Here is a 25,572-nt window from a genome sequence, read left to right as displayed (position 1 = left end):
AATAATAATTTTACTCTAGACATTGAACACATGTCGTGTACAACCAACATTGCAAGTTTAAACCAAGGAGAAAACTATATATACAAAATCACTGAATTCTAACACCCCACATGCTCATTCTTCATATATATATATATATATATATATATATAGAGAGAGAGAGAGAGAGAGATGATGTTACTGAAGCCTTTCAAGGTCTGGTCTTTGGTCAAGCTGTTGCATTGTTGAAGGATCAGGAAATGCATCTGGATAGGTAGCCATGATCTTGGCCTTCATGCTTCTGTAAGAAAATCAAATTAAAGTAACTACATCACCATGATTTGAAACTAACAAGCTCGATGTATTTCTAGGAAGAGGGAAGATGACAAACCCAATGGAATAACATAGTGAATGATAAATTTGTTGAATAATGAAGAAAGAAAAAAAAGCAAATAAAAGAACTACAATGAGATAGCCAGATAGGTGACGTTATGAAGGCCCCCACCAGAACCAACAATGCACCCCCTCCCAGAAAGGGCAGTGTAGGACTCGACATAGCGGAGATATTTTTGTAATTTTAGAGGTTTGGTTATCCACTTCTCTTGACAAGGTCTTACTAGACTGTTCCATCCTAATAGTATTTCGATCTAGTTTCTGTTACTGATAATATATCTGCGTCTCCATGGGGCGCCAAGTTTGCTGGTAGGAGTCCCTCTAGTCGAATCAATAATCAATGGAAGTTGACTGATCTGGCTCTTCTTTTGACGCTCTACTGCTCCCTCTTAGTTGCAGATGCCCATGCTTTGATTCAAAACCCCTAGCCAGTGATTAGTCCCCAGGAAGACAGTACCAGATGATGATACAACAAAAGTTAAGATAACAGGGAAGTGTTATTCCTGAAGTAAACAATCAAAGTACATTAATAGTGGTTAAGATTCAGTCATTGCGAGTCTTTATTATGTTTTTTGAGGGTGTTTTATAATCACATTTAATTCAACTAGTGAATATTATTCAGTGAAATGAGAAGCAAAGTCCCCTATTATGCCCCACCAAGAAAACAGTTTATAGGGGTTACACAGTCTAGCTTTTGGCTAACTAATAGAAAAGGACCATCCAAATGTTGCGGATATGAAAACTCTATGTACCAGATTGCAACAAAACCCACTTTTCAAGGGACTCGATTAGAAAAGGAAAGGGGTTCAGCCACAGTGAATAGATTGATGACTCAAAGGGGTGAAAATCCTAGGTGATATTCAGGTCTGATCAGACACGGGATGCTTGGTCCAAGATTGGAATGTCTCATTCCAGTATAGGACTAGATCTCATAATTCCATAGATGATGAGCTTGAAAGGGAGTGCTCCTCTAGGAAGGCCTTTTCTTCCTTGCTTAAATGTGCTTATTTACAAATCAGTTATAAGTCCTGTTATTGGGTTGAACTTATTTAAAAAAAAAAAGAATCAAACACGTATAAATATTAATTACTGACCCAAAATATTTCCAGCACTCAAACGAATAAACGTAGATGACTTCATGTTTCAGTCTGCGACGGGTTACTATATCTCTGTTGCCACTCCTAAATTCAAAAAGTTAGAAAATCTACTAGCAAATGCAATATCAGGACAAGGAACTATTTACAGAAACTGATATCAGTTTAAGAACCCTAGTTTGTAAGCAAGAAAAAGTTTGGGCCCTCAAAAGTGAAAGGGAAAACAATCATCTGTGGAAACTCCTTCAGTGTAATGTACCTAGTAATAACTAGGTGGCCCAGATATGGTCTAAGACTTCTTGTTTAAACACTTGTGTGGTTGTCAGTTGCTAGGAAGAAAGTTCTCCCACACCTACTTCTGTGTCTACAGGTCACACAATCAAGAGAGCACTGACCATTCCCTTCCAGCCCTCCCCCAATCTCCTGCTGAAAACCATATAATCAAATGGGGTAACCTTGTGAAGAATGATGTTATATTTTCCACAGACCTAATGGAGACCAGTCACAAGTGATAACCAGTCCACAAGCACATCACAAACTTCAGGTCCAGCAACAGTAAATACTTTGATCGGTTCTCAAATTTGCAGAAAATTTCAGAACAATAAAATAAAATTTTAAAAAAAAAAATCAAAAAAGGGAAGAAAAATATTCTCTCAAACTCAGGTCTTTCACCCACAGCCTCTCACCATATTTTGGTCTCTCACCATACTCTTTCACAGAGCAAAGCATAAAACTATGTTTTTTTTTTTTTTCTCTCAATCTCACGAATCAAATTCATGAAAAATGTTGTACCCCCTTACAAACTTATATAAAAGACTCAAAAACAGACTCAAAGTCTCAAACATTAAAAAGGAAAAGCCTGATCCAATTCTTAACTTATAAGGTAAAATAAACTGAATAGGAAACTAAAATAGTGAAAGAAACTGACTCAACATGACTCTAACTAAACTGATGAAGTAAATCCAGTTTTCCTACTTTCTACCCATATTTTAGGCCCATTAAAGTCGCCACTTACAAAGAAAACTCATGGGATCAAAAGCCCAACACATACATAACCCAACCCAAGGCTTATTTCCAAGAAAATAAATCCTCTATGTCACTTATCTGTATCGATAAAGTTTCCAAAAATTCTTTTTAGACAGTGACAGCAGTCAGAATGAGTCCAGTTGATTGGAATACAAATCACTTCTTTTCCCCTATGGACGACCTCAAAAGTAGGACCAAATAAGACTGATAAGATAGAAAGATGAACACATGACACTGCACTATGAAGATTAACTATTGAAATTTTCATTGTTTGCAAGTGAGAAATACATGGACACATTAATGGTGGTACCACAGTCCCCGACAGAAAAACAATTCCTGGATTAGGTAACATTTAAATGACAGAGTAGGTATCAGTGTCCCTTGGGAGCTCCACAAACATAAAAATTTGGTATAGAATGAAAAGTTGAGCTCTTAATCAAAATAACAAAGGTAAGAAATTGTGGTTCCTACCTCAGCTTCTGAAATATGTAATCAAGGTCTGTCTTCATGGACCTTATGAGACGTATATTTTTATATAAATCACCAGAAATCTCTTGAAAGCAGTGCTCTGAAAAATTGTTCAAATGGGATAAGACAGCATTGCTATCCTGTAACCTTCCCAAACTGCAATAGAGACAGTTTCACCATATCAATATAGACAGAGTCCCGAGTAATACACAGAGGTTTGAAAACAATCTTAAGAATCATGATACTATCACAAATAATCATTGTAAGCTGAGAAGACTTCTACTGGAAGGCATCATGTTATTTAAAATAAAATAATAAAAAAAAAAACGTACCACTTACCAGGATTGAAGTAAGAGGTCAGAAAAGTTAGCTCATCACAGAAAATTTAAAAAAAAAAAAAGGAAAAACTGAAAAACGCAATACATAAATTTACTATCATTGGTTCTACCCATCTAATTGCATATAGTCATGCGCAGAAGCAACAACTTGCAGTAACAATTAACAAACAAATACTACCCAACTAAAGGGACCACCTCTTTTCTGGGCATGGAGGCATAAACTTCCAATCGTGTTTTTACATTCAAAGAAGTATTTCAAGACTAATTTCTTCATTCCACATGGTGGGGATAGCTACCAGGTGCTCTTCCTGTCGGGGACAGCATCCCAATTACCAAAAAGATGGGAAATAGTTGGGCTTATCATTAAGCGTTCTGGATGTTTATCTAAAACACTTTGTCAAACTAAGTAAAACCCACCAGCAGTTCCTACTGATAAACTGAACAAACCACTAAAACCAGATCCGCCAATGTTTCTTTTTCCTTTTACTTTTATACAAGTTTTTTTTTTTTAAATTACCTGAAACAGAATTGTCGTAGTTTCCAGAAAACAAACCAAACATAACTTCATGCAGGTAACGAAACCACATGATCAATACCAAAATCTTACACAAAAACAAAGAAATTGAACACAACATCACATATTGATGATCATTCAGATTTCCAAAATCTTACTGTAGCCAGTCTATCAATACCATCAAGGCCAGAGCATTAACCATTTTTTTTTTTTTTTTTTAAATCTCGAAAGGTCGACCAACAATATTAATTCAAAAAAAAAAAAAAAAAAAAAAAGGAGTTCCCTTCAAACATAAAATGTAGACACCCAAACATCAGAATTTTTACTATCAATTGTAGCAAAGAACAATTTACTCAAACATGAACCCCACTATATGCCGAATATCTTCCTAATGAACACTATCTTCAACTTTCGTGAATTATAAATAACTTCAAATAATGAAATTGAACCCGGCGTAGCACCTACTACTCCATTAACTATTAATGGCTTTCCTACACTCTGCCATAGAATGACCTTAAAGATGACAATGTTTGCATTACCATAACACTGACATCAAAAATCCTGCAGAAACCCTAGTTTAGAACGCCACAAAATGCAGTTTCAGTGTTAACTTTTAATCAAAACAGAGTAAGAGAGGCGGAATTAGAGAGAGAGAGAGAGATTACATTAGGTGCTGCAATTGTTTGAGCGTGTCCAGATCGTTAGCGTTAACAAGTGTCATGAACTGCAGAGAAAGCTCTTCAGAAGCATCTCTGATCTCTTCCTTCTCCGACTGCTCTATCTCCATGGCTATTTGCAGATTCGGTAGAAGCTTCAGACCTTAAAACCAATTCTTTAGTTATCTTCAAATTCTGACACGTTACAATGTGATAACTGATAAGCACCTGAGACCTGGGCTGGGTAGATAAAAGCCCAACCCCTCAAGGGCCCATTTTGGACATTCTTCTCAAGCCCATGTCATAATTCGCATCTGCTTCTTAGTTCTAACTCCTAACCACCCCCACTCTTGGTTTCTCGCATTGATATTGAACTCTGAAGGTGCATGTGGTGCTGTGAAAACAATTATTGTTATCATCCGAGAATGCGAAATCAACCTACAATGCATATCAAACACAACTGAATCAGATTTCAGTAGTCTCCGTTCTCATAAAAGCTTTGAACTCCGAAGGCACATGTGGTGCTATGAAAAACAAGGCCATCTATGTTTGAAGCTTACCCCTTGCCTAGTCTATCTATAAGGTGGGCCTCAAACTTCAAGCCCAGGAAAAGCCCTAGTTTTAGATCATAAGCCCCAGCCCAATCTCACAAACCATAGGACCTGAACATGCCCTGGGTGTTTGGGCCGGTCGACCCATTTGGTATTCATGCACAGTTTGGCATGCTATAGTAGTAGCAACCCTTTATGAAGGCTTCTACATTTAACTTTCAAGCCCATGTTATTTCTTCTCCAACTGGGACTTTCCTCAATTCCTCCTCTTCATTTAGTTTGGTTTCCTCTATGCGATACCTTGCTAGAACATAGAAACTATACTTGGTAGTGCAGCTTTTTCCTTCACAACGCATTGAGATAAGCTTCTCAAATGCCCTTAAATATCTGTCGCATTGCAGCTTTGTTTGAAATTTTGTGGACATGTTATCTATATCACCCCCTACTGAATGTTCAATTGTTCATCGAGCAGTGGAGGAAAACCTTATCCTTATACTAATATAGTAAAAAAACGTTACAACTTCATTTTCACAAACATTGATTACAAGGTTACAACAAGATTTTCCCAATAGAGATTACTAACATGTATCTCTACTTTGCACCCACAATTATCTCTTCCAAATAGTTTTTTTTTTTTTTTTTTTTTTTTTTTTTTTTTTTTTTTTGGTGGTGAATCCAAGTAGATATTTGAGTGTATGACCCTCTATATGGGATGAAATTGCAAAAGAAGAAAATGCTAGCCATACCTTAACAGACTTGATGAAGGGTCCTATAAACATGAACAATGAGCAAGCACACATCAGCTGCCTAACCCACAATTTTTAAACCCTTATGAGTGGGTAAATGATTGAAAAATGAAAAATGTTAACCTCAAGGCGCAACCTCATTTTTAATTTTAGTCTCAAATTCAATTATTTACTTTTTCATCTAATGTCATACCCTCCCATGTTCATGTAGTTCTATGCACTCCCATTTTTAATTTCAGTCTCAAATTCAATTATTTACTTTTTCATCTAATGCCGTACCCTCCCATGTTCATGTAGTTCTATGCACCTTCTTGTTGTCTTAGATTTTGTAATGCTTTTATCCTGCCACTTGGGCAACAACGATTGAAGTGAGACTTAACATGTGAGTAAAGGACCTTGGGTCTATCAGTTCATAAAAATTCAGCCTCATCTGAATTGCAGTGTAACTGAACTAAATGCACGTCAATAAAATTTTATCTTTAAGCTACCATTCCTATTTCATGAGGTTCACGATGTGAAAGATTCCATAGATCGTGTTTGGATAAAGACACAAATGACCCATAGGTGTGTACCCCAAAACACCCAACACAAAGGGACATAACTTAGAGCATATGATGCTTTCGCAAGACCCAAAGTTGGATATGATCCTAACTTTTGACATTTTTGCACAAAGTGACCAACTCTCAAACTTGAACCCAAACACCATCAAACCAAATGACAACTCCTAACCTAAGCCTATGCCAATTAAATTGTCGTGCAAGTAGCATATGGCAAACTTTAAGGTTCTCCTAAGGTTTAAAGTTTCAAGCCGGATTGGGGACACCTCCATTATAAGGCATGTTACTACACAATAAAAGTCAAATTAAAGTCAAATTATTGATTCAAAACCTTCATATATGGCAAGTGTGTACCCCAAAACCTAACACAAGGGACCTTAACTTGGACCATATGATGCTTTTGTAAAACCAAGAGGTTTGAATTGGAAATGAACCTAACTTTTGACATTTTTTGTACAAAGTGGCCGCTCTCAAATTTAAACCCAAAACTTGAAACAATACCCATATTTTTTAAATATCATGCATGCAGAACATGACAATTAAGAATTTCCTAAGGTTTAATACAACCTCAATGACCCAAAACATGTGAATTTGGTGGAGGGATGAGCTTCTAGCTCAGTTAGCCAATGGAGATCTAACATAAGTCTAAGGAGAAATCGAGTGCTTGACCCTCCTACCCCCTACCTTCTCTAAGTAAGGTTGTAAGTGGTAGCCGTAGTAGTATAATAATAAGTGGAACCATTAGGCCGCCCCGCTGGCCTCTTGTGGATCCTTGTCTGGCCTCACTTAAAATGTAAAGAAGACTAAAATTTAATAATAAAACATGACTCTTTTTTTTTTTTTATGAGAATAAAAACTTTATAAACTAAAGAGAGGAATACAGAAAGGAGTTGGAGTCCAGGGCCTTTATGGCCAAATTAGAGATTACAGCAGAACACAAAGAATTCTTAATCATACTAAACTTTAAATCCAAGTCCTGGGCAATAGAGTTGATATATAAAACATGCTGAAGGAGATGCCACGGCCAAGGATTGGTATTTGGAGAAGGAAGAATACCGAGGATCAGCTGATTCGAACACCACATTTCCTTTATCTTCAAACCTAAACTGGAGGCATGATCTAGCCCTGTACGAATACAAACCAGCTCTGGTTCCAACTTGTGGGAAGATTTGATCCAGCCTGTAGCAACCAACTTAAAAGTGCCATCTATCAAAAGGAGATAAGCCCATCCTGCTGTTTCTAATTTGTGATTTGAAATCCTGCACAGATTAAAATAGAAAAATTATAATTAAGTAAGTGAGAAGAAGTAGTCTGAGAAGTCTCCTCAGATTGGTAAAAAACATTAGAGGGATGAACAATAAAGGGGATAATTCCAAATCACCTAACCAATGATCAACATTTTTCATCACCCAAATTGAATCTGGTTTCTCATGGCCATAGACCACTTTGTTTCGATTGGACCAATAAAATAACATGAAATAAAAAAATAAACCTCAAAGAACCAAGATAAAGCTTGTTTGTCCGACTTCAATTTAACCAACATAGAAAAACAGAACTTAAACCTACAATTTATGTGTATATAATATTTTTTAAATTTAAACATTTAAAACTCATATGTCCTGAGTAAAGGTTTTTTGCCGTTCCCGTTTTAAATGACAATGGTTTTTCGCCTCCCCCACCTTCTTTCTTCCTCACGTTAACTCTACTATCACTATGCTAGTATAAAAATATATTCTTCCTAACTTTTATTATCAACACATATCAAATCATGATCCAAAAGGGGGGGGGGGGGGGGAACCACTCTAAGTACAGTCCAAAGCCAATTGAGGGTCATAAACCTGCAAAACCCCACTTTTATGGAATCCTCAATTTCAAGCCCCTCTAAGTGTCTCAATGCATTTTGGCTGTGCAAGCTTCTGATCCGACTTCTTGGGTTGAACTAGGGCCTAATTGATATTGGGCCCACATCCTAAATCTCAGATTATGGATTATCTCAATTAAATTCCGAGTGTTTGGACTAGCCCAAACCTTCCCAACCCAGCAAAAGGCCCAGTTTACCCGTTCAGAGCCAAGAATTTAAGTTTTTCAGTCCAAAATCCAAATATGGTTTCCTCACGAAGACCTAATTTCATTGATTTTAATTGAGAAAATCCATAAGCTGAGAGACCAAATGGAAATGAAATTCCATGAAAACAAACGTCTGATTTCTCGAGACCCATAATTCACCAAACCCCACCTGAACAATCAGAAATTTATGAAAACCCTGCAACTCAAAAACATATTTTCTTCCCCCTCTACAATGAAATCAACTCTAGCTCCGTATAGTGTAAAATCATGATTTGAACAGTTAATATGACTCTCCTCTTCAATTCATTCACCAAATGGGAAATATGATCAGACCATTTCAAACCATAGCAAAAAAAATCATCATCTCTATGACCTAAGAAAGCCAAAAAAAACACGCATCTTCAGATCTTCTTTGCTAGTTTCCTTTCTTTTTCCACCACAAAAACCCTAACTAAGCTTCCGTATCTCTGTAAAGTCCAATCCTCTCTTCCCCAAACTCCAAGAGTTAATTAAATTTCTCGAGTCCATAAATATCTCCATCTGGAAGGGATTCAAAGCACGCTGATCCTCTGAAATCTTTACCCTGGGAAAAGGACAGAAACACAGAGAGAGAGAGAGAGAGAGAGAGAGAGACCAGATTCAAAAAAATGTATCCTTTTTTGCTGCTTCAGTGTTTCGTTTTGAGAAAGATTAAATTTTTTTAGAAAAAAGCAGAAAGAGAAGTTGCCACGCGGAATAGAAAACCAGATCTTTCCCCATGACGCTCTTTGCAAGGCTCGAAATCCATAGCCTTTCGTACTCAACTTTAAAACGCCTCGAAACTTCAAACACAGATAAAGAAAAACCAGAAACCCTCAAAACCCCCCTCTCTCTCTCTCTCTCTCTCTCTCTATTCTCCCTGGTCGGTCTTATAAAGGCGCGTGAATACACGAGCCTTTATCTATTTTTAAGGTCATCATTTATGAAGGACCTCACATCATCATCCATGCATTGTATGCATCCATATCATCATCACATACCATCGTCATAATATTACAGAAATGCCATTCTGGCGTGGCAGAAGCAAACATTGCCCTTTTTTACGTGTCTGTTATTGGTCGGAAAGTGCGTCTGCTTTTCCGACAACAGTACTAATGAAATGACCCTACGCTTACCTCGAGATTGTGCGCCCCACTGATTGACGAATATACCCTAATTTCTGTATGAACTTTGTTTTTTTGTGGGTAGTTAAAGTGAGGGTGCTTTCGTCTATGTGTGATAAGCCCTATGGCCCCTATACGTTTTTTATTTCTGCTATTGGGGATGTTTTGGTAATTTCGATCAAACAGAAGGGTGCTTTCTGTAGTTTTGGCATTGATGGACCAAGGACAACATTGTGTGACTTAATCCTAAGACCCTAAACCTATAGGACCTGCAGGGATAGGTCCTTAAATAGTAAAAAAGTACAGGGATATTTTGGGGAAGCCAAAATCAGGCTTTGGCTTACGCCTGCGACGACGTAGCTGTACGAATGTGATATTGGGGCACGTCTTTTGAGCAATGGAGGGGTATAAGGTTAGAGGTCGTTTTTTCGCTCAATAGGACCGTGCCACGTGGTTAAATCATATCACGCGAACTTCTTGTGGGCTCGTGTAATCAGCGTTTCGCAGCCGTTGTGCAATTCGAAAGGTTCAAAACACGACGTAAGGTCGGGCCAGACCAGGATAGGATTTCAGAAAAGACACAAACACCCTTCGATCAATTATTGTTCACTTCGTAAAATGAAAATGTAGCAAAAAAGTGGAATTCCTTTATGACATTACAGTTTGGTAGGTCGAATTTTTTGCCAAACCAGTTTTGAACCATTTTGTATTGTCTGGACCAAACCTAAGGACCACGTCTTTGACTTGGCTGTGCCATCTGACGTGGCAACTCAAGCGCAAGTCATTGTGTGGCTGGTCTGGTCCGGCCCCAATCAAATCGTGAGTTGAGCTTGCCCAACTTGAACCTAATATAAGTTTTCTATTGTTGAATTGGGTTCAAGAGGATTTTTCGAAGGGCGGCCGGGGGAAGGGGAGTATTTGGGGGGACGAATAACAAGATGTACACATGACCTCTCCTTAGGTTTAGGCTAACGCTCTACTCCATTGGCAACCACCACCACTAAGCCATGAGACGGCTCTCGTTTTTTTTTTGTTTGAGTTGGTGATGATTTGACCCTAGGGGTGTCAAATGAATCGTTATCGTCTACGGTTCTCTAATCGGTGTGGTTTCCTAGTGCCTCTCACAAGAGGGGGTGGGACCCATCGGGGGCATCTGATCGAATACCCTGCCTGGGTGAGGTCTACCCTCCTCTTGTGAGAGGCACTAGGGAACCGCATCGATCAGAAAACCGCATACAATAAAAATTCATGTCGAATGATATTAACAAGTTTATTGAATTTTCATTTTCGATCTGAATGATTCATTTTGATCGTTTTAACTATTTTTATAAACTAAAACCAATACCAAACCAATAAATAAATAAACCATAATTCAGTCTGATCCATTCAATCAATCGACCTGGTTTAATTTTTGACACCCCCTTCGGATCCGATTCCTCATCAAGGAGTTCAACGTCCAAGAAGTACCCTAGGAGCATCCAAGATGCTGCACATATCTCGATACACACCTAGAGATGTATGCGATACAATCCATTGATTGAATGCCCTTGGGCTTACTGGGCTAACCGGAGAGGAGCTCAATTCTCCCCCCCCACCCGCCCCAAAATCCGAACCCAAGAAACCCCGAAGGGCCAAAACTTGGTGCAAGTCCTTTAAATTTGAAAGGACAATTTCGTCATTACAAGGAAGCTAGTAGGGGCATCGTAGATTCGTACTACACAAGAAGGCCACAGCTACAAGGCAACATTTAACTCCCTGAGGGTACAGCAGCAAAAAAAGCGCCGCAGCACAGACAGCAGCGACAGGTCGAAAGAAGCAAAAATTAATAAAGGAAGAATCACGAGTAGCATCCACGTCATCAAAATGGGCCCTACTATTAACCTCATTAAAACAATAAAGCTGCAAATATACGATATCGATGAGAGAGGTTTTTAAGTAAGCAATGTCACGTCACATCTGATATTCTGATGGATGGTGAGAGGAAGGGTAAAATAGGTAATACGGTCATGTGGCTCATATACCATTAATTATAAAAAAAAATTGGCAAAACAATAAAAAGAAAAACACAAAAACCTGAAAATCCCTGATTTTTATTTATTTACGATGTCTCATCAACTAACGACAAATTCCCCCCCTCTCTCTCTAATTCTATCAAATCACATCCGTACATCACATCAAATCAGATTATAGTCATAATTTTGAATTAAAAAAATTGAAATTTCAGAATCACTTTAGGAGTGTTAGCTCAATTTGATTCCTATGATCACTTTTAGCAAGTAGGGTGGCATCTTGTATTTTTTTATTTTTTTAATATTTACAAATCGGGTTAAAAAACCGGGTTCAGTTTTAAAGTGACCCGATTAGTTATCCATGTCCTCTATCTGTTTGAGTTTGACTTTGTTGTTACACAATCCAATGAGGTGACGGCACTTGAACCGTTAAACTGTTCTAAAGTAGCTATTGTACCATTAGTCCTTCACTAATGGACGGCTCAATAGTGTCTTCTTAATTATAGTATGTGGAAGGATGATATGACCATTTCAACCTTGATAAATCCTTTATGTAAGGTTATTCGTCTCCATATCGATATTGATATTGATACTAATATGATACAAAGGAATGCTAATCGGTTGCATACTAGACAAATAATCGCCATGGAAATGAGTGTTTTGCTCCATGGGATATCCACCTTTGCATGGGGGCAAGGCTATCATTTTCAAGGCGATTAGATGATTACTGTGTTTAAGCATTGGAGCCATACCTAAAGCGTGACTCTGGTTGGCGTTCTTTAACTCTTTTCTTTATTTGTCTGAAACACACTCCCTTAAATTATAATCATACAAAAACAACTCTATAGTAAAATATGTTGGATTACAATAAAGCTTTTGCAAAACTTGTATTTTTCTGTATGAAAAGTATTTATGTATTATATGTGTTGGGAAAATGATGTACACACTACACACTCATATGTCTCTCATTTTCTTGACATTCTCTCTCCTCATTGATCATGTGACTTTGTGTGTCCCTCTTCATATGAATCGTGAGGCACATCCTTCTCTATGACCATTGTCTTGTGGTGGGAGAAGACAATACATGTGGGTAATGGCAACTGACAACCAGGCCTTTACTTTACCACCTCCGAATACAATCCCATAGGAAATGGCAGTGGCTTCCAGTTGCATGTAATAAAACCCTACCAAGATATCAGATAGTCCCCCACCCCAACCCCCAAAGCGAGAGTACTAGTAATGAATTCTCCATGAGGAATCAGCATGATCCAATAGTTATTTCCTCTCTCTCTCGCTCAATTATTAATTGAAATTACAGTATCAGGTACCATATCGGTCGATATTTTAATATGAATCAATTGTATCAGTCCAATTATTCCAGATCAGATCAAACAGTCATTTTTTATTTAAAAATTAATTTTTAATTAACCATATCGGCCTATCCATATAGAATCAAGATTGGCCGATCCACCGATACAATACCAATATTTTATTCCATAATCTCAATCTAAAAATGTTAATCTTTGTGTGTATATTTAGAGATAGACAAATGAAGAAGGCAATGGCTACTTGGGCATGAGAGTAGAAAACAAACAAGATTTAAGAATGTGTGTATCTCTGTCTGTACTCACTACTCAGTAGTGTTTGTGGTTACCCCCATATGATGTCACTGCCTTTTGAACAACTTTCTTCTTCGTTTACTACTTTTACATCACACAACCATCATCAGTATCAGTAAATTCAGTAGTAGTACTCTGCTTGAAATTATTTTCCAGACAAACATTGCAGCAGCGTTTCCTGCGTCATTAGTCAAAGCTAGTTAGTACAATGGCCCCCAACTCTCCTCAAGGTCTCTCTCAGTCTCACCATTTGATTCGTACTCAAAGATCTTGTTCTTGTCAAACTGAGTTTCTTACAAAAAACAAAACTTAAAAAAACCATCCCCACATGAACAGTGTAGGAGCCACAGTTTTATATGTAGGTATCGGATATGTATTCCGTTGGTATCGTTTGTATCAGGCTGTATAGGATGGTTTTGCCTTCACTTTCATTAAAAATTTTGATTTTTCGATACATTTACTCTTATTACGAACAACACATTGATACATACGGTATACGTTAAGTATATGGCTAACCTTTTTTTATAATGTTGGTCAAAGTATTTAATTTTTCTACATCTCATAAATTGATCATGTGGACCTGCACTGACATTCTTCTATTATCATAACGTCCATTGACATTCCCCCTATGCATGGAATGATCTTGAATGAGACTTAATTGAGAGTTAATTCTTAATACATAAATGGAAGGGAAAAGGTATTTTAAGCCGCTAGCGTAGGATAAATTAGCTTCTATCTGTATGTCACTTACTCTTTCTTCCTCATTTGAAATGTTCTTCCTACTCTACTGTATGATATCATTTTACCTCACCTCATAGGTAGACTTCTCGGTGCCACTTGCTCAGAGAAGAGTTGGACTCACGTTCTCTGTGCCTCTTATGATTTTCTTTTTCTTTCTTTTTTTTTTTTTTTTTTTTTTTAACCTCTCTTATGAACGAATTACTTGATTTTCTAAACTAGATTTGTTTGTCTACCTCCTTCAAGGTTTAAAAGCCCAAAACAGGGCACATTGTTGGCGTTTATTGATGCTGATTCAAATTGGATCATACTCAACTAAAACCCTAGAAAATGGAACTCAAAAAATAAAAATAGAGATTTCCAAGTATCTTTAAATTTTTGGAATTTTAGATTCTAAATTATTGTAGGTTTAAACTAGAATACGCAAATTTCATTGATTATCTACCATTTTACTACCTAGAAAGAACAAAAAAAAATGATCAAAAATTAAATTTAAAAGCATTCATAGCTGATTCCAAAACAGGGGTTTTGCTGAATTATGATTTGATCATAATTCCATCATTTTATTTTAACTTGGCTTCCTTGTGAGTTCTACCCACATCCCATCAATGTCATTTTGGGTGGACTTTGTTGATCCAACTGACATCTTTTCCTACTCTCAACTATAGAAGATAGGGAGAGAGCACCTTCATTATAGGAGACTCTAGACAAGACTTGTACAGTAATCCACCAAAATTATGGCAGGGGGAGATTCACCAAGGGGTAGACAGACTAACAGAGACTCATGAATCTTCAACAAGATTTGACACCTTAGCAAAACTTTACTTGGTTACCTTCATTGGACCCATTGTCTTGAAAGCAAACAATGCAAGCTTATTACCTTAGAGACACATTAACTTCAAATAGGCCCTCATGAGCCACTAATGAGAAAAACAACAAAAGAACACAGGTTACAACACCAATCCAAAGACAAATCATCTAAAATTTCACCATTGAACTAAAATACTGGTGACCAAGAGTGATGTCTACTGTTTATTGAATAATTTTCCCAATCAATCTTCAGAATCAAGTTTTGAGTCAAAAAAAACTGATACCGCAAACGACGAACCATGATTTAGTACCTGATATTGACATGAGAATTACACCATTATGGAGTTACTATTTTTACACAAACATTTGTTGACTTGGAAAGAAATGAAGATAAGATTTTATACACCATATAATTACTGTTAGTGATGTGATCATGACCCAAAAAACGACCTTAATGATAACAATAAGAATTGCCTCGCTACTGACAAAGCCAACAACCCCACTAATGGTGGGTCAGTAGATGCCATCAGAAACTTAACCATGCCAGAAAGACAAAAATCTAAACAAAGAAATTATACCAACTTTTCAAGAGTAGATTAAAAGGAGACAAATCATAACCATCAAACATAACTTAATAATTATATGGAAATGTTGACGCTAAGGTTCCATAGTAAAAACAATACTGCCATCACTTCATGTTACCATAACATGTTTTCTCAAGCAAAGTATAGCTAAAAGAGTTTACTAAGTACATTCAAACTAAATAAACTATTGGATTGGTTCTTCAAACAAAAGACCAATTCATGAACATGAACGCTAGGCAATGATGTGAATCCTCCTCATTCAATACCATCCAAGCAATTGCCTGCTCATAAGAAACTGGCCTCCCCATGCTAGACACACAGATCCCTGCTGGCAGATATGCGAAGCCCTGCAACACAAGTACAAGTAAAAACCTTTAGTGTGGCTACCAGATGATGATTTAAAGTGAACAAAATTGTACAAGTTAATTGATTTACCCAAGATAACTATGTTTTTCTTATGCTGCTAATCTGATCACTACAGCTTTTCCAAATCAACTTATTCAATAATGTCACCACCATAAGAAAACTTAGCCACAGCACCAGATGATTTTCTCTTTTAACAATTCAATCACCCAGGTTTGAAAATTTTATGCAAGGATATATGGAGAATGTGTTGGATTACCTGTTGCATGATCTTGGAGAATTCAGAGCACAACATCTTACGACCAGCATCGTTAAGAATCTTGTCAAGCATTATGTCTTGAAGGGCCACAAGTGTTGTCTCAAGCATGTCAAGCCCCGCCTGGTTTGCAAAGGTGAAAATCGGAGATGCCTGTTTTTCCCAGCTAAACCATGTTAGATACTCCTGATAACTAAATCTTTTTTTTTTTCCCTTAAATTGCATTCATTCACATAATTCCAGAGGAAACCAAGGGCTTCAGAAAAACAAGGATAGCTGACGCATAACAAATGCAAAAGTGGGACTTGCACATACAGACACACAGTTCAGTGAAACCACAAGAAGAGGAAGTCAAAAGCAAATGGACAGATTGAAAGGTTAATATGAAGTCAGATCCATGTGATGGTCAACTGGCCAGTCCCATTCACATGCAAGTCCCTTCTGTACTAAACCCCATAAAAAGGTTCATTTAATGCCATGGATTGTAGTATAAATCCCATAAACAAGGTCCATGTAAAGGGTTAATTCATCTAAGAAATTATTGAAATTCTTTCCCAACAAAGTTGTTCACAAGCAAAAAATTCAAGAATACAGATATTGAAGGACATCAAAGAAAGGAAGATAATTACATTTGTCTTCAAAGAACAGCACATGATTGCATCGGAATGGTGCCACAGTAGTTTCAAGACAGCATCACCAGCTTGGGAGTCAACCTGAAGGAGATCTACTCCAGTGTGGAACCTGAAAAGCAGGGACAAAACTTAATGGCAGAAGCTAAACAAGGAAGAAACACTAGAATATGAACAAGAAACAGCTGGCAGCTTCAGAATACGATCAATAACTCTTGCAACATTCATGCGTTTAACTTTGAAACAAGACACTCTTTTTAGGAGATGGCAATTAATTTTACACTTCATAACACCAGGAAAGACAACCTCTTAGTCTTCCTATTACTTAAAATTTTGGAAGACAGAGAATTGGAACCTCCTGACGGCGTCTTTGGGTTGGCAACATTTTAAAAAAAATTGATATTAACAAGTGAAAAACAAGATCTATCTCAAAGTTGAAGATGAGCATGAGACACAAACCTGTAGCTCCTGCAAATCCATCTGGCCAATGTAAGAGCCTCAGGAGACCCAGGAGGTGGTTTTGGCCCAATGTGGGAGCCTAGACGAGATGGGGCAATAGCCATGGCAACCCTCTGAACAGATCCGACAACACTCCGTACATACTGACGAGCCATAGCTGCCACATTTTCTCGGAAATGGTTCTCAAAGGTGAACTGGAATGCAATAGTTAATACTGATCTCAGGTTATAGCTGTTTGATGCAGTTTCACCAGAAGAACGGGCTCCACCAGGTCCAACTTCCAGTGTGGAGGCCAAGTCAAGCGTTCTAGTTGCTGCAGGCCCATCCTGCAAAACAAACAAATGCAAAGAGCTCAAGACGAAGAAACAGAAGAAAGGCAATCCAGCGATCTAAGTTCAGAGATGTCACCCAACTGTTTTAGGATCCAATGGTATGACTCGAAAACCTGATGGCAGCAAAGGAGCATCATCTCCAAAGGATTCATCAATGGGTGCAAAGACAAGCTGAGCACAGGCACCAGCTGCATTTTCATCAACCCCACTACAAAGCTGCCACACAAGCAAGAAACAGATGTCAATAAGAAATACTGATTTGAGATCTTGACAACAACAGGGGTAGTTTATTATCAGCAAATGTCATGAGCTACATCCCAAATCAGGAATGTCTCGAGAATTGATTAATACTTTTGAGTGTCCAATTAGGTCAATTTTGGAAATATCCGGAAGAAACACATTCAATGGGATCCTATTCCAAATACAATACCAGTGCCACGTTTGTAAGCAGGTACTTAGTGCCTAACTGAATCTAATAGTAGTAGAATCCAAATGAATAACAGAGCAGAGACACCTTAGACAGCTACAATAAATTACACCTGTAATAGAAACATATCCCGTGACAAAACTGCATCTTCCGGGGAAAATCCATGTCCTTCCAGCCTAATCACCTCCAAGAACTACATCGAAAATTGTCAGTTAGCTCGCAGCAATATTAATTAAGAAGATTTCAAAAAGAACATGAAGAAGATACAACTTGGGCACAACAAGAATGATCTCAGATTTAAAGACAAATGATTAAACACATGACTACAATACAACCGGATGCATACACAGGATATATCGAAAAGATTAAAAAAAATTATTGCTGTTGAGTTTTGAGTGAATCAAAATGTAGTACCTCCTCATGTTCCACTGTATGGGCCAGAGGCAATATGACCTGGCTACTGGGGAAACCACCAGGTCTTGCTCCGAGAATTGAATAAGGGCTAGCTTTAAGAGATGCAGCAGAATAAGCATCAACTCCACAATCAGCCCATTCGGAACGATGCTCCCTCAGAAAACGAACAAGTAATGCAGGGGGAACGTTCTATATAACATAGAGGAACCATCATAGGGTTCCAATTAGAAATAATATAAAAAGGAGAGTTTTAAGAAATATTACTAATAGAGGAAGAACAATTACAGAGAACCCACACTAAAATGGAAAAAAATAAAAAACCAGATTGGGGAGGGGAAGCCTTGTAATAAGACAACAAAACTAGAGAACTGACAACTTGTCAATGGAAAATTAATACCACTATAACATAGTACTCCATCCAAATACAACAAAGCCAAATGGCCATTCAAAAGATCTACCTGCAATAGCATTGATGCCTTAGCACATAGAACCCCACCTCCTAAAGTTGAGAACATTGTTGAAGCATTAACATGGTTACCAAAAAGCTTGCTAGGAGACGAGTTTATCATAATAGTAACATCTTCCACACCATCACTACTGAGCAGTGACCAACCATCATCCGCAAACCCATTAATAGCATCATTGAATCCCCTGAGATTCAGTTTTTAAAATATTCAAGTCACTGGAGGAAAATATAATAGGCATAACTTAGTTCCATGACAAAATTAGTCGGCAGCTTACCTGCACAATCTCTGACTAAACGACCGTAATACAGCAGGTTGGCGGCCCCCACCATACTGAACTTCACCACTGGCCTCCTGTGCAATCTGCCGAATGTGCCGCAATGCCTGATGCAAGAACAAACTGGTCAACAACCCCCAAACTTAAAACAAAATTGAACAGTGTAGCTTTTATTTTCATGACAGGAGCAAATTCACTCTCTTCTCAGAGCATATTGCGTTCATTTCTGCTATCACAACTTGACCTTCAAATAACCGACTAAGCATGGGAACCTTTATCATCCAATTATTATGACAGGTAAAAATAAGTACATGAAAATACCATCAGCGAGGAGGCCAATTGAACAAAAGGACTGCTACCAAAGGAGGAGCATAGACAGTTTATGTCAGGAGAGACTCGACTGAATATAAGCAGAAAACTGCAACCTCCCCCTACCCATTAAAATAGTTAAAATAGAAAAAAAGAATGATAATAGTCAACTGAGTACTTACAGCAATTGTAATTTTCTGGGCAATAATTTTTGATGATTCGTATAGCGGACGGAGAACTTCAGGCACACTCCATGCCTAATTCACAAACAAGAAAAGCCAAACTTAAATGCAAAGGCATTGCACACCACTATCAGAAGGTTGAAGCATTAGTTTGGTCATTGGCCTTACATCCAAGTCAACATGATCAACGATGTGAATTATAGAGCCACCACCCTCACAAGGCCGGATGAGGTAGCCACTGGGAAGCATCTCGCCTCTGACAAAGTTTGAAGATGGCCCCGTTGGACCACCAGTAGAAGGCGTCAACGATCTCTCACAGACCTACAAATACATGCATTGCATCAGAACAAGAAGAAGTTGGTACACACCATAATGTAAAAAGGGGGAAAAATTCAAATACAAATGATTGTTAGCTTTCAAATAGTCTACAAACTAAAAAAGGTCACTTCTTGGTAAGACTATTCATGAAACTACTCATGTTTGGCATAAGATGGGTTAACACCTTAGCTGCATTAACTCTGATCTAGAACAAACCACCGCATTCCACAAACACTTCTACGTCATACACAACTAAAATCCAAGCACCAAATCAATAAATTTAGACAAGCTTTTTTACAATTCCATCCAAACTAGACATGCATGTCTCAAAACAACTAGGGAACTACTAAACTACTCATTATCCCCCTTCTAAAGAAACTACCGCAAGTAAACTCAGACATTGACAAACAAAGCACCCTGAGTTTTACAACCAACACAAAACAGAAACCTGGGAGCAATTTAGCTGGCAATAGCCAGAATGTTATTGGTGAGGCCTGATCTCCATCTAATCCAGGAAGTACTGTTCAGTCTTTTCCAATACCGAAGTTTTGGGTCATTTATAGTAGGAGGGGGCAGTTTTGTACTTTCGGCAACTAGGGTTTCTCTATATTGTAGTGTGCAAGACGTCAGCAACTGGCACATAGAAAAGAGAGAAGCGGGAGGAAGACAACAAAAAAAGAGTACAATAAGTTACCACAAGACTGCCATCTTCCAAACCCGTCGTATATCTCAGCGTCCAAAAGTCGCGTGGCGCTGCCAATGTGGTCGGTGCATATGTCTGCAAAAACAAATGCTAAATGTTCAACAAAACCTGAACTTCATTCCAACAGTCAAATAAACTGCACGAGAACAACGAACCTGCATGTATATAAGCTCTAAAGTCCCACCATTTCCAGCAGGGATTGTAGACAAGACATCAAGGCAACGGCAATCACGAAACCAAGATGGACGATCTTTGAGGATCTCAGCGACCTGTAGATGGTTGAAACAAATATTTTACACCAGATCGATAGAAGAATACGGTTTGAAAAAATTAGAAGAAAATTACCTTTGTGGGCTCTAAACTCACAAGACCGCAAGCTCGTGCTGCAACCCCACTACAGTTGTGGGAAACAGCAATGATTCCTATAGAATCCGGACCAGGCTGCACGGAGAAAAAAAAAAAAAAAAAAGGTCAAACTAAGGGCAAAAAATAAAGATTTTGAACCTTTGGAACAAGGCTAAAACTTAATTAACATTTGAGTTCTGGACCAGACTGTATAAAGTCACTTTTCTTACCTTCATCCCAAGCATCTGGACCCAGTCGACAGCAGTTCCAGTAGCCTTGGAAAGGAACTCTGCCAGGGTCTCCTCTGCTATAGCGAGAAGACTGGGACGAAAAAAAGTCTGTGAGTACACCAGTAAATACAAGCAGAAACTATAATAGCTTGTACGAAAAAGAGTAGTTTTTTTGGTTCATTCACCTCGCTGGGTTGTTAGCATCTCTTTGTGGATGCTGAGTTGTTGGGTTTTGCTGCTGTTGGTGCTGACCACTCGTGACCACAGACTCACAGCTCGTGTCTGTGGTCGCCACAGGTGCCTGAACACAATTGAAATGCTAAATTGAATTGTTGAACCATGGTATGTTCATCTTATGACCTGCTACTGAAATTTAATAAAAATGGTGCACATGAAAAGGAATTCTAGCACAGAAGAGTTCGGATTGACAAATATTATCTTCTTCCCTCTAAGAGTCAAGTACTTGGCCCTAATGAATGTGGAATATGTGTGCATGCCAATGCTCATGACATCCTAGGTTCTACAAGAGGTGCCTCCGAATAATGGAAGAAAGGTGGCCCAAAATTCACAGGGAAAGCTAAATAAACTATAAAAAAATTTCCAGCAGAATGTCCAAGGATACATCTAACTGCATTAAAGAAGCTTTCTTCTTGCCAGTGGGAAATCGACACCATTGCTCTAATTATATATTCATAAGATCCATTTCACCAGCTAAAATAAACTCAGCATACAAGAAAGAAACTGACATTCAACATGTATTTGCAGATATACATGTACAGATATGCATAATTCATTCAATAGATAGCTCCCTTTTGAATGATAACAAATAGTAGCTTCGATCTTATCTCTCAATGTGCCGTGGTCCAAATGCTTAATATTAATAGCCAAATGAGGGTGGAACTTACATTCTGCAGTTGCTGCCGCATGAAACCATTCTCATACACCAAGTGGGAGACCTGCTTCTGAAGTCGGTCATTCTCCTCCATCAAAAGCTTGTTCATAGCAGTCAGCTTCCTGTTCACCGTCTGGAGACGGGATGCTTCCTTTCTTTGCTTTTCACGGCATCTGTCCAAGGAATTACAGTAGAAAGTTTAGGGGAATGGAATACAACCTCGTTTTACAGAAACTTTAACTACAAAACCTCAATATAGCAGTAGGCATACATAAAATATGGGATATTTAGATAAGAAAAATAAGAATAAAAATTCCACTTCTCACTTATCTTCCCATTCTCCAAGTCAAACAACTATAGACTAACTTCACTTATAGAAACCACATTCAGGCAAAATAGGAGTCAAAATTTGCCTCTTGGGATATTTTAAAATATGGAATATGTAAAATAAGAATATTAAGAAGAAAAAAATTCCACTTCTCCCTTTTCTTCCCATTCTGAATGATTAAGACCTAACAATTTCAGAGTTGTTCCTAGTCATGACTTACAAAGCATTAGCAACAAAAAAAAAGGAAAATTCTTCTCAAATCACACATTTTCAAGAAAAAAAATCCCAACAAATAAACAATTTAACAAACACAACCCCCCCCCTCCACCCAGTAAAACAATATAAAATATACACACCGACCTAGAAAAAAATTAAATATATTTGAGACAACCATGATCTATATACTTTTTTTCATTAAAAAATAGTCACAAAAAATGAAATTATCATTGGGAAAGAAAAAGGGACCAATTAATTAATATGCGTCTAAATAAGGCTCTTCTTTTAGGTTTCAGCAGAGCAAGACAGGTTACTGCTAAAGCAAGTTGAAAGATTCCCATTCCCTTTCATTTAAGCCCATGAAAACCCAAAAGTAGTCTAAAATTTCTTAAAATATACATAAGAAAGTAAAACCGAATATCGTCATTTCCTTCACAAGATAAATAACGATACATAAACAAGTTCTGGCCAAATCTCTTTCTTATCACAGAATCCAACAAATGAACGAGTAAAACAGAACTAAATCCGCATGAAAACATACCTTCAACAGAGTGAAGTTCAGACTCTAATATCCTAACTTTTGAACCAAAATAACCCGAATGACAGTAAAATCAAAACAAATGATTTTTTATTTTTCAGAGTCGCCTACATTAAAGAGAACAGAAGAGAACCTACAATCCATAAAAAGCAAAGGAAGGAAAAAACAAAAATTAAAGAATGTACCACCAAGAACATTTAGATCAGAACAACTTCTTTTCCATCACCCCAACCCATTCTCCTTTTTCTTTTTCTGAAATCACTCAGAATAATGGACAACAATTCTTGCCAAGATTTCTATTAAATGAACCAAAAATAGCATCCCAATACTTTATAGAATAATGAAAACAAACCCACTCTGCGTTCAAAATAAACAAAAGACCATAACAAAGCCAGGTAGCGACACATTCCAACAAAAACCAAATATTTTCTCGTTCTGTTCCACTCCAACTTCAGAACTAACACTTGTAAATAAATGAAAAAATAAGCCAAGTAGCCCAAACCCACCAGAAGAACACACATTTTGACACCGAGGAGGAAAAAAAATGAGAAGCACAAAACCCAACTCCCCAGATCGCATTTTCTTTCCATCCAAACCAAAAAAAAAAAAAACATGATTCAATGAAACGAAGGAAGAGAACAAGAATTACTGCATCTGACATTTCTGCATCTTACCTTCGATTCTGGAACCAAACTTTGATCTGTTTAGGCTCAATGTTGGAGAGTATAGGACACTCTCTAATCAGTTGTTGCCTTCTCATGGAACTTGGCTTGGGGCATTCAGAGTAAACCCTCTCCAAAGCCTCAACCTGCTCAGGCGTATATCTGACATACTTGCTGGAATCCATCTGTTTAGACTCCTTAATCGAGAGCGCCATATATGTATCCAACCCAGAAAAAAAACCCAAAAACCAAAGGTAAAAGATTTCACAAAAAAAAAAAAAACAAACAAACAAAGCAGAGCAACGGAAGATTGAAAGAACTACAAGGGGGGAATAACAACTAGAGCCTTGGGCACTCTCTATGAGCACTGAAACGACGCTTCCAGGTCCTCTCAGGCAGGCTCTCTCCTCCAAGAGAGCCTCCTCTCTCCCACATCAGAAACTCTCCCTAACCCAGAGAAGCTCAGTTGAGAACAAGAAGAATCAGATGGGTAGCGGTCTTATCATGGACACCCATCTCGAGATAATACCTGAAGAGGTGTGAAGTGAAGAGGATAAGAGGAAATACAGAGATGACCCAAATAAACCAACCCACAGAGAGAAGATAAAGACGGTGGGAGAGAGAGAACAGTGATGGCAAATAAAGACCGGTGTGACTAGTGAGTGTTTAGCTTTTTCTGAAATTTTTCCTGAAAAACCTCTTTCCTCTCTCTCTCTCTTTCTCTCTCCCGAAAAGAACGAAATGAATTGCTCTTTCATTTAACCTCCCCATATACGTTTTTGACAAATGAGTAGCTGTTTCGCTGTTCCTCTCTGAGAGAAAGCAAAAAAGTACAGTCTCTCAGCAAAAACCACCCCTCTCTCTCTCTCTCTCTCTCTCTGCAGATTTGTTGATGTAAGCTTATGGTGTCATACATGCATGTATGTATGCATGATATATGGGTGGATTGGCTTATGCACATGCGACACTGGGAAGGTATGTAGATGTAGCCTGTAAGAGACATAAGGCGACAATTACTGCTCTGTCCTATGAAAAGCAAATTGATTAAACAATAAAATTGCTTTTTTTTTTTAGCGTTTTCGATAACTGCAACGGGGAATGATAACTTTAGTCGATTCGGGCCGTTACCTGATTTCGAACGGGAACCGTTACAGTTGTTCGTTCCGATGGCCATCCTCCATGGCGAGCTTGTAATGGAGGGTATTTTGGTAAAATAGAAAGTATTTTATTGCTTTCTTTTACAAGAATACCCTTTCTCTTTCAGACTTGTGCAGTCCACAATGAATAATTATCACCTCCAATTCGAGGGCATCTCTAATTCTTCTAATAGGGGAGAGTGGACCCCATCTTGGGCATTGTTTTCGGGTAAGGGGTAGAGTAGTCATTTCAACCCTCATGTGAGGAATTGAAGGAATTGAAGGGGGCAGCGAATTGGAGGGGATAAGGATTCATCCACAATCCACACTTATATAGACAGCTTTTACAAACAACAATGACACAAACCACACCTTAATTGCTCAACATTCCGCTCTTGATCACAAGAAAGGCATGTATTACAAGGGATTTGGGTCCTTTAGCGTGACAGGGCTTGTAGCACACATTTGACGGCCCGTAGTGCTCGGGTATGTAGCCCAACACACGGGTAGGGTGTTGGGCTACGTGCTTGAGTGCTGCAATCCGTTGGATGTGCGCTACATGCCCTGTCGCGCTATAGAGGAGCCCCACGCATATTACAACATCGGTGTCCCAGCAACATTCCAATCAAAAGCGGTCGTCGACCACTTGGATGAACCTACCAAATTGAGATATACATTAAATGAATAAGTATGATACTTAATCAATGGTTATTATCTTACATATATTTATGGGAGAATGTTCTCTGTGCCGAGGGCGCAGGCTACGCCTAAACACATGGGGTGGGTGCAATGACCATTCTG

The 25,572-nt window shown here is 38.2% G+C and overlaps 2 protein-coding genes across 3 annotated transcripts; both read right to left on the bottom strand.

Moving 5' to 3' along the window:
• Window positions 1-4,630, bottom strand: LOC122651525 (kxDL motif-containing protein 1-like). Its single transcript, XM_043844934.1, has 4 exons — window positions 4,478-4,630; window positions 2,964-3,116; window positions 165-280; window positions 1-126 (listed from the first exon to the last, which is right to left on the bottom strand). The coding sequence occupies exons 1-3, from the start codon at window positions 4,597-4,599 to the stop codon at window positions 178-180; spliced, it is 378 nt and encodes a 125-aa protein (XP_043700869.1). The 5' UTR covers window positions 4,600-4,630; the 3' UTR covers window positions 1-126; window positions 165-177.
• LOC122651523 (homeobox-leucine zipper protein HOX32-like) lies at window positions 3,776-24,152 on the bottom strand. Of its 2 annotated transcripts, XM_043844933.1 has the most exons (19): window positions 23,648-24,152; window positions 21,905-22,064; window positions 21,185-21,300; window positions 21,000-21,090; window positions 20,770-20,865; window positions 20,580-20,693; window positions 20,416-20,499; window positions 19,572-19,724; window positions 19,404-19,478; window positions 18,913-19,019; window positions 18,630-18,822; window positions 18,172-18,360; window positions 17,870-17,950; window positions 17,412-17,546; window positions 16,999-17,324; window positions 16,540-16,651; window positions 15,914-16,063; window positions 15,485-15,638; window positions 3,776-3,815 (listed from the first exon to the last, which is right to left on the bottom strand). In XM_043844933.1, exons 1-18 carry the CDS (start codon window positions 23,848-23,850, stop codon window positions 15,492-15,494), a joined length of 2,532 nt encoding a protein of 843 aa, XP_043700868.1. In that variant the 5' UTR covers window positions 23,851-24,152; the 3' UTR covers window positions 3,776-3,815; window positions 15,485-15,491. The 2 variants fall into 2 exon arrangements, with proteins under 2 accessions (XP_043700868.1, XP_043700867.1); XM_043844932.1 differs by lacking the exon at window positions 3,776-3,815 and having other exon boundaries at window positions 15,322-15,638.
• Window positions 24,153-25,572: the final 1,420 nt, after the last annotated feature.

The sequence above is a fragment of the Telopea speciosissima genome, chromosome 2 (assembly GCF_018873765.1).
Source record: "Telopea speciosissima isolate NSW1024214 ecotype Mountain lineage chromosome 2, Tspe_v1, whole genome shotgun sequence".
Taxonomy (NCBI): domain Eukaryota; kingdom Viridiplantae; phylum Streptophyta; class Magnoliopsida; order Proteales; family Proteaceae; genus Telopea; species Telopea speciosissima.
This window is presented reverse-complemented; position numbering and strand designations above follow the sequence as displayed.

What these genes read in the sequence shown, in the direction of transcription:
- LOC122651525 (XM_043844934.1), bottom strand. Translation starts at nt 4,599, where the DNA reads ATGGAGATAGAGCAGTCGGAGAAGGAAGAGATCAGAGATGCTTCTGAA. An exon ending in AAACAATTGCAGCACCTAAT is followed by an intron (nt 3,117 to 4,477) that starts GTAATCTCTCTC and finishes TCTCTATTGCAG; the next exon opens with TTTGGGAAGGTTACAGGATA. An exon ending in TACATATTTCAGAAGCTGAG is followed by an intron (nt 281 to 2,963) that starts GTAGGAACCACA and finishes ATTTTCTTACAG; the next exon opens with AAGCATGAAGGCCAAGATCA.
- LOC122651523 (XM_043844933.1), bottom strand. Translation starts at nt 23,850, where the DNA reads ATGGCGCTCTCGATTAAGGAGTCTAAACAGATGGATTCCAGCAAGTAT. An exon ending in TTTAGTCAGAGATTGTGCAG is followed by an intron (nt 18,823 to 18,912) that starts GTAAGCTGCCGA and finishes ACTGAATCTCAG; the next exon opens with GGGATTCAATGATGCTATTA. An exon ending in TCTCCAAGATCATGCAACAG is followed by an intron (nt 15,639 to 15,913) that starts GTAATCCAACAC and finishes CTTGTGTTGCAG; the next exon opens with GGCTTCGCATATCTGCCAGC.